The 9,327-nt window shown below is 35.5% G+C and overlaps 1 protein-coding gene across 2 annotated transcripts in view; it reads left to right on the forward strand.

Annotated features, from left to right (window-relative positions):
- LOC137638661 (microtubule-associated protein futsch-like) overlaps positions 1-6,506 on the forward strand; it is a 75,130-nt gene extending 68,624 nt beyond the window's left edge. The window contains exons 6-10 of one of the 2 annotated variants that reach the window (XM_068370941.1): positions 159-404; positions 1,401-1,570; positions 2,441-2,618; positions 4,133-4,292; positions 4,843-6,506. In XM_068370941.1, coding sequence (XP_068227042.1) covers positions 159-404; positions 1,401-1,570; positions 2,441-2,618; positions 4,133-4,292; positions 4,843-5,093 — 1,005 coding nt within the window. In that variant the 3' untranslated portion in view covers positions 5,094-6,506. The remainder of the gene's footprint in view (positions 1-158; positions 405-1,400; positions 1,571-2,440; positions 2,619-4,132; positions 4,293-4,842) is intronic. The other variant, XM_068370942.1, reaches the window with a different exon arrangement.
- The last annotated feature ends 2,821 nt before the right edge of the window (positions 6,507-9,327 follow it).

Raw genomic sequence — 9,327 nt, forward strand, 5'->3', positions numbered from 1 at the left:
TGCTGTTCATTGTACATGTAAGCCTAATTTTGTGGTGAGAAAACTCAACCTTTAAAGAAAACCATAAAAATGTGGTAGGATTTATTTTCTAATCGCTGTTTGTCATAGTCCTAAATCGTCCTTACGAGAATTCTCATCTGCGGACCTTTTTCAAACAGCAACAGATGGCTAGTGTCAGCGAATCCTCAGCGGACCAAGAGGCCAAAGCGGCCGCGAAGGAAAAGGCGCGCGAAGAAAGGAGAGAGAGGAAAGAAATTCGTCGCGTTGAGAGAGAAAAGAGGCGCGAAGCTCGGCAAAAGGACAAGTCTGGATCGCAGGGCAAGCGTAGGAGAGGCGGGAAGGATTCCTTCGATGGAGACGAGGACAATCAAAACTCGGACACTGAAGATGAAGTGTTGATTAGGGTAAGGTTTATCATCATCATCAGGTATTGCTCTTTGTATTACTCTAATTCAATTAACCCTTTTACCCCCAAAGGACATACTGGTACGTTTCAAAAACCTCATCCCTTTACCCCCATGAACGTACTGGTACGTTTCACAAAACTCATCCCTTTACCCCCATGGACGTACTGGTACGTTTCACAAAACTCATCCCTTTACCCCCATGGACGTACTGGTACGTTTCACAAAACTCATCCCTTTACCCCCAAAGGACGTACTGGTACGTTTCACAAAACTCATCCCTTTACCCCCATGAACGTACTGGTACGTTTCACAAAACTCATCCCTTTACCCCCATGGACGTACTGGTACGTTTCACAAAACTCATCCCTTTACCCCCATGGACGTACTGGTACGTTTCACAAAACTCATCCCTTTACCCCCATGGACGTACTGGTACGTCCTTGCAAAAAACTGCTATTTACATTTTTTTTTTTTTTTTGCATATTTTTGATAATTTTTTGAGAAACTTCAGGGGTTAAGGGTTGGTAAGTTCCAAATAGCCTGGGGGTAAAAGGGTTAATCGTACCTTGTAATCATCATACTAATATCATCTAAGCTACTGGTAAGTATTCAAATAGAATTTATTAAAAATCTGTTAATTCCAGAACTGTCATTATTAAAAATAATTTGGCTTTAAATGTTCCAAGTTCAAAAGCCCTAAGGTTGTTGCAGTTATCGAAAGCAAAGGTCCCTAACCTTTTTTTGAAATCCTGTATCCTTTGGACATTTTTATAGATAACTGTGCGCCCCTAAAATTGAGGATAAAAAAGAGAAACTGAAATTTTTATTGTTAATTTTATTATTCAATCTCAATGCTGATTACATCATATATTTTTTAAAGTATTCTCTAAAATCCAATTTACCACTGGGGTTACATGTACCCCAAGTTGAGAATCCAAGCTAAAGTTTCAGAAGCATTGTATAGTATACTGTACATTCACCTTCTCTTACCAGGAGGCGATTTATGAGGTGCCGAACATTGGCTCGCCGGTTCCAGAGTACGAAATAATACAAGAGGAAGATGAAGAGGAGGATGAAGCCGAGTCTCTACTGAAGAAGAAGCGGCGCCTCCCCGTTCCTTTACCCCCGGCCGAAAAGGGTATTCTGATGAGCCCAAGCTACAGGTACGTTGAGGAAACATATTTTTTTGTATTTTTCATCACATAATGGATTTTTTTTATGTACGAATGAATAGCACATGATTCCTAGGGAAGATTCACTGAAAGGATAAACCCAATGTTGGGTTTTTGCGTTATCTATAAATAAAATAAAGTCCTGTCTCGGGATAAGAAACATATTTTGTTTTGTATTTTTCATCATGGAATGGATTTTTTAAATGTACAAATGAATAGCACATGATTCCTAGGGAAGATTCAATGAATTAATAAACCCAATTTTAGGCGTTTGCATTATCTAATAACAAAGTAGTCCTATCTCAGGATAAAAAATCCCGGAAAGAAGAGAATACCGAGCAATCCTACCTTTTCTTCATAGTTAAACTGCAGGGATTTTCCTCTTTTGCAGTTGCTTAACGATTTGTGGGCTTTTAGGGCCTAATGTCCAAGTCACACCCAACATTTTAACATACAAATCCTTGTATAAAAGTAGTAATGAACAAGCGTAAATTTTATCAAGCTGTGATCTTCCCAATTATGTGTCCAAGCTTAGTTTTTCTTCCCTTTTATTCAGCCAATCTCTTTTAAACCTTGGTTTGGAAAATCCTCCAATTGCTTTGCAGTAAATAAACAATACCTAAGAAAAGAAGATATCATTACTTGATATTTTGACTGATACATTACACAAAAGGATTATTTGCACACTCAGCATTTAAGTATCTTGCAATTTCTCAAAATTCAGTTCATTTTAAATATATTCTGCACAAACCATTGATACTATATTTAAAGCTGCTGAAAATTTACTGAGTTTACTTTAACCTTTTGTATAATTTTCTCAATGTAGATACCTTTCCAATTTCTTGCTTCCTATCATTGCAGATACCGAGAAGAGTACCACCCAAAAGCAGTGAAGTTTGCTGATGGTATTTTGCCAGGTGAAGGCACATCGCCGTCTGGTGGAGAAGAAATCCACTCGCCACCTCCCCCTGGAGGCGACAAACCCAAGGAAAAGAAACTCCGCAAGAAACGGAAGGTTAAAGTCAAAGTTATCAAAGAGGTGAGTAATACTGCTGTGGGTACAGTTACGATTTAAAAGTTTTGTATTTACGAAGACATTTTTTTCCGTTTGTTAAATTTAATTAAATTTCTTGAAATTAGACTTTTTGGGGGTCATTATATTCATTTTAATGTTGTTTCCTCTATTAATTATGATTGGCCTTTTTCATGTTGCTAATTGTCCCAGATGCTCCTAAAGAAAGAAAGAAAGAAAGAATGATAAACAAAGTACATGGGTATTTTTAAAGTTATAAGCAGCAAAAGTTAATATCAACCAATATAGCATTTTCTAGATGCTTTTGGAAATTATAATTTGATCTAATCTGATTTGAAATTTTAGCTTTTTAAGTACTGAATCTCTTTATTACTTATAAAGAACTGTACTGGAAACTTTGCTCTAGGTTTAGTGTTAGATTTTAATTTATTTGGTAGATTCAAATTTTGTAGTTATAGCTACTGTATAAAGCCTCTTCCATTCACTAGCAAAATGCAAGGGGGGAGGGGGGGGGTCCCCCACAGTTGTAGGTTGGTCAGCAAAATGCGAGATAGGAAGTGGGACTGAAGGTAAATAAAGACAAAAAGAGTTTGTGCAACTAGACCCTCTTCTAAGTAGAAAACTCTCCAATTCATTCCTTTGCTTGTGCTCAGAGGAAGGATTCTAAAATTTGTAAGAACATATAGTTCTGCACTAAGTTTTCTGGACAATGAAACCAGTCAAGGAGGAGACTGCCCTAGAATTTCTAAAGCAATCTCTTCTAGATCCAACTCCTCCATGTTGTACTAAAGACCATAGCATGAAAACTGCCACCAGAAGTTGGGCAAATCACAGGATAAGGTCTCCACTTCATTCCCTCGCAGGACAAAAAGCATCTTGACTAAGAAAATGTTTGCAACGTCACTCTAGTATGAGAATATGAATATAGCCTTTTTTTCTCTCTTTCCTCCTAGGGAACAGACTTTGATAAAGGTAAATTACCATACCGAGTAACTGTTCTATCTTAACTTTTCCCCCAGCCTCTGGTAGGTTCTTCTATGGCCACTGTTAAATGACTGTAACCTAGCCTTTCTCCTTTAACTCTAGTATAGGAAGTGGATTGAAGTCATACAATCTATAGGATGTTTTCTATTGAAGGACGCCGGCTTGTATCTGCGTAGGAATAAGTTATAAATATATTGAAGTAACTTGTATATTTCCAAACTGTACAAACCTGAGTCCTTTTAAAGTTATATTCCACACCTCATCCAGTCTGCAAGTCTTAAGTGATCTAAGTGTATTCTCAATGAACTGGCTGGGCTAAGGCTCAAGCACTACCTGCCAGTAGCTGTCGCCACTTCGTCATAAAGCCAAGCTTCCCATTAAAGAAATTTGGTTTATAGTTGGGGAAAAATAAAAATTACTTTTAAAAAATTTATGATTTAGCAAAATTTTATATGTTTATGGGATAAAATTCCAATCAGTGTTCAGTAATTCTGGTTATCTGTTTCACTCACTTTTTTTTTCTTTTTCTTTTACAGTACAAGGTTAATGACGAGAACGAAGACGCCCCACCCCCTCCACCCCCCGGTTCTCCTCCTCCATTAGCCGCCCTCAAACTGTACCCAGGATATACACACTACAGTTACACTGCTCCTGGAACAGTAGTAATATATGCCCAACAGCCACAGCAGACCTATGGTAAGTGACTATACGGACAAAGTTTATCGGATATATTTGTATAATTGGACTCTTAAGTACAAGGTGAATTAATTCTGCCTGCAGCCTTAATATGTGGAACCTGAGTTTGGTGTACCTCTTTAAATATATTGTGTGTGATGTGTTTAGACTACCGTCAAGTGGACACGATTGTTCTTTGTTGCCGATGCAAATATTTTCTTTGTATGAAACAAAATTGTAAAATTATGTAGTTTAAAAAAAAAATAAATGGAATTATACTACTGTGCTTCTACATCAATGATACATACCTAAAAAATTTCGTCAACTAAAGTTGGTCCTTAAAAACTGTCTACTTTACCTATGCTATATGCCATTATGTGGGTGAATTAAGTAGTTTGATTGTAGGAACAATCATTATTTAGTTTTGTATAGTTTTCTGAAAGAAGACATTGTTAAAAGCAGTAATCTCCAAGGTTTGAAAGTAGGATTTTTAAAAAAAATCCATTGAGTAAAGAATTTAATCTGAAATATTTTCATATTTCCCTCTGTATATATGCCAATGATTTTTCAGCCTATGCCTCTGGACAGACACAAGGGACTATGACCGTTCCAGGTGGAATGGTGATACAACAAGGAACTAACTCTCAACAACAGGCAGCCTTAGGGAGCTTGGGTGGCGTAACGCCAGGGGGAGTATTCCGTTACCCCGGCTATGTGTATACCACTGTCTATTCGGCTGGTCAACAGCTGCAGTATGTTCTCCCTAGTTCCTTGTCATCTCAGCCCACTACCTCGTCACCCCAAAAAGCGGGCAAGAAATAAAAAGTACAGGTTCTCTCTGACGAAAGCTATTACGGAGGAGACTCGGTGTTGTAAAATAAAAATTAATCACCTATGTAATAAATACGATGACCAACTTTATATTTTTTTGGGCAAGAAATAAAAGTACAGATAGATCCTATAGCGTTCTCTAGTTACGAAAGCTGTAAACGGAGACTTGAGGTGTTATGAATAAAATAATCGCCTGTGTAATAGATGCGATGACCAACTTTATATTTTTATTTGGAGATTCAGGATGTAAAAATGGTGAATTTTCTGTGGGTCTAAATGAAAATGAGTTGTATATACACTAGGTTACACTGATAAAGAAATAACTTTCTGTTTTAACGATGGCAAGAGTCTGAAACAGATTTTATAGTAGTACTTGGTTTGACGTTGGCAAATTATACAATGACTTTGCCTAATCTCAAAATATTTTGATACATAAAGCTTGGGCGTTACATTATCCCCTTAAAAACTTTAATGCATTCTACTTGAAATCAGTTACTATTGACCAAGCTTCAAGTGTAAAGCACATTTTTTGTAGCTTTTCGTAATTCACAGGGGAGAAAAGAACTTTCTTTTTTCTGTCTTCTCGGTTGTAATTTTAAGGGAGTTGCTTTGTGCAAAAAAGGTTTATTTTACTATGATATCTTTAACTTGGTGGACAAAACATTGGCTCGTCCTACTGTACAGTATTGATATTCATTCTAGTAATTAGAAGTGCGCCTAAAAAAATTGAAATGAGAATCAATTCTAGCCCAAAATTGGTATCTGTACAAAACAATTGTACCGTTAATTCATAATTTGTAGACTACTATATATTTCTGTGATAAAAAAGTAGTACATAGAAGAAGCAATTTAATGTGATTACTAGAAAAATCTTAAAAAAAAATATCTCCACAGACTTCTAATACTGAAAATTGGTTAATACATACCAGTATGTACTTAGTCTCATTACATTTGAAATCCTTATGGGATAAAATAGAAGAGAAACAGCCGATGAAGAGTAGGCTCGCAATTGGTTATGAGTTTTAAAACTGTAGTTGTTTTTATGCAGTTTCCTCGACAAACCAAGCGCACGTAAGGGCATTCTTTGACATACGAAAAGGAACACCGACAGCTTTTGTTAAATGCACGTTGCTAAAAGGAAAGTAATTGAAGTGAGATGGGTGAAAAATGTAAATATGTTCTTTTACTTTCTTAATGTATATTTTGTTTATTCTTAGACTTTTCTTAGTTCAGTTTGTATTTGTATAGATGTACATGAGCCATTTCTTATAATTTTTTTTATGCAGTGACTATTAGAATTTTTAGTTTTTAGTTAATTCTGAAGAATAATTTATGAATGTAACACAGTAAAATTTTTATTTCTGAAGAATTAAAAATATGATTTTTGATTAAAGGAGAATTTTTTTCAATTGTTTTCATTTTCATTTTCTTTTTAAGATTCCTTAACATTTGGAAAAAATGGAAAATTGTCTCTGAAAATGATATTCCACCTATGTTAACTTTATAATCAAATGCATTCTCCCCACCTCGTATGTGGGATGAGTTCTTAGACCGCTGTGGATATCAAAATTTACATTTATTAACCCTTTTACCCCCAATGGACGTACTGGTACGTTTCACAAAACTCATCCCTTTACCCCCATGGACGTACTGGTACGTCCTTGCAAAAAACTGCTATTTACATTTTGTTTTGCATAATTTTAATAACTTTATGAAAAACTTCAGGCATTTTCCAAAAGAATGAGACCAACCTGACTTCTCTATGACAAAAATGAAGACTGTTAGAGCAATTTAAAAATATATATTGCAAAATATGCTTGGAAAAAAAAAAATGCCTGGGGGTTAAGGGTTGGAAAGTTCCAAATAGCCTGGGGGTAAAAAGGGTTAAATAAATCACAGGAAGTGTAATACACCATATAGTGTATTTTTGTACGGACAGAAACTTACGTACTTCCACCTGTGCGAAGGTTTAATTCTCGAAGTATATGATTAAATAAAGCACCAGAAAAAAAATAAAAAGTTCAATCATATAAAGCCTACTTAAAGAAGGGCTAACACTCATTCTTATTAGAGTGTACTTTTTGGTACAGAGTAAGGTACAAAGTTACGGCTATACAACAGAGAATAAATATTAAAGCTATATTTGTAGTACTGCACACGTAATCTCAAGTCTGGAAAGTCTTTGGTGTGCAACATTACTGGTATGATCGGCTCAGTGGAAGCTGAATTTTTCCATTGTTGGACTTTCCAATTTTACTAGATACTTAACCAATTCAAGTTATTTCTCTTTGAGTTCTATTTACTTAACAAGTCCTTAATATCCTGGAATGAAATTACTTGCCAATCTACGCCCCTTGCTAGTAAAGGGGGTTGTTAGAATAAGGGCTCCAACAAGGAAAGCAGTGAAGTAGGGTAGGGAATAAAAATAGAGAAATAAAGACTAAATTATACATGAAGTATAAAAAAAGTCAAAAATATAAAATGTGATTTATGTCAATCTGTTCAACCGAGAAGCCTTTGCAACAAGTTTGAACTAAAGTTCCACCAGTTCAACTGCCAGATTAGGAAGATCATTCCACTATTCAGTCACAGCTAGAATAAAACTACATTACTGTTTAGTATTGCAACTTATTACGAAGAAGGCAAGACTTAGAATTAACTGCATACCTAATACTAAGTATAGGATGGTACAGTCTGAAATGCATAGCATGGTCAGAATTATGAAAGATCTTGTGCAACATGAACAAAGAACTAACTGAACAATAGTGCCAGAGATTAATATCCAAATTAGGAATAAGAAATTTAATAAACCAATATTTTGTCCAACAATAAGAACAGCCAACTGAAAGCCAGACAGGACACCAATACTCAAAACAGTATAGAATAAAAGAATTAAAACTCTCAGGAGAGTTTCTCAATATGCCATTTTATGCAATTGAAGAAAAACTTGAAAAGACCTTTTTTTCACTATGCCATTTTATGCAATTGAAGAAAAACTTGAAAAGACTTTCTAAATATGCCAATTTTTTGTGCAATTGAAGAAGAAAGACAATGTGTTTCTCTGAATTCTGTAATCAAGAATCACCCTTAAAATTTTAAATTAGTATATACTTAAAATGAGACAAAGAACTGTTGATGGATGTAGAGAAGCAACTGTCTTCAACCTACTTACAATCATATTTTGAGTTTTGTTTGGGTTCAATTTCATGCCCCATAATTTGCACCATTAACTAATTTTAGCTAGAACTCTATTAAAGGATTCAGCCACTCTAGATCTTCATTCAGGAGCTGAAATTGAAGCAGTGAGTATTATTATTATTACTATCCAAGCTACAACCCTAGTTGGAAAAGCAAGATGCTATAAGCCCGGGGGCTCCAACAGGGAAAAATAGCCCAGTGAGGAAAGGAAATAAGGAAATAAAAACAAATTAACAATAAATCATTCTAAAAACAGTAACAACGTCAAAACAGACATCATATGCAATGAGCTTTCTTGCTTTCCAGGCCAAACAACATCTACTGTATATAGAGTGAAAAGTAAGAGGCCGAGAACACCACCCCCGAGAATATTACGTTCTTATCATGTGATGCCGATCAGCAACTATTTGCAATCGATTGCGTAATCTAATAGTAATGCTACGAAAAACCTAACCCCTTCTGTTTGAGTTTAGAAACTAGGGTCAAATGACTAACAGTCAAAGGGGGCACTAAAATCAAATCAAACTATATGAAATTTCTAAATATAATCAAGCATCTCTACAGCTTTGGAAATTGTAAGAATGGCATCACAAACTCAAAGACCTTTGCAAAAGCCAAAATGAAATGCAAACTATGGAACAGATGATTACTTAAAGAATACATATTGCCAAGTCTCCCAACGAGTGCAAAGAAGAACCTCTTCTTGCTAACTTGCAAAAAAATTAGACAACTTAAGAAATGTTTTATTTATGAAAAAGTAATCAAAAATAACCCTTGGGTCTACACCTCCATAAGCATCAAGGATGAGTAAGTTTTAATTTCACAAGACCAAAAACCTAAACTTAGTTAGTTTTAGCTTTGGGAAAACAGGAATAAGGAAGACTAGACTTTCTTGTTAATCTTTACAGCCAAAAGGATTGTCTTATTCTTTGGACAGTGAGGAACACAGTATGATATAAAGAACATTAACTACCACCTGAAAGTCACCTCGTTGACTTGGGCCAGAGGTAACAAGCCGAACTAGTAT

Source organism: Palaemon carinicauda, chromosome 3 (assembly GCF_036898095.1).
Source record: "Palaemon carinicauda isolate YSFRI2023 chromosome 3, ASM3689809v2, whole genome shotgun sequence".
Lineage (NCBI taxonomy): Eukaryota > Metazoa > Arthropoda > Malacostraca > Decapoda > Palaemonidae > Palaemon > Palaemon carinicauda.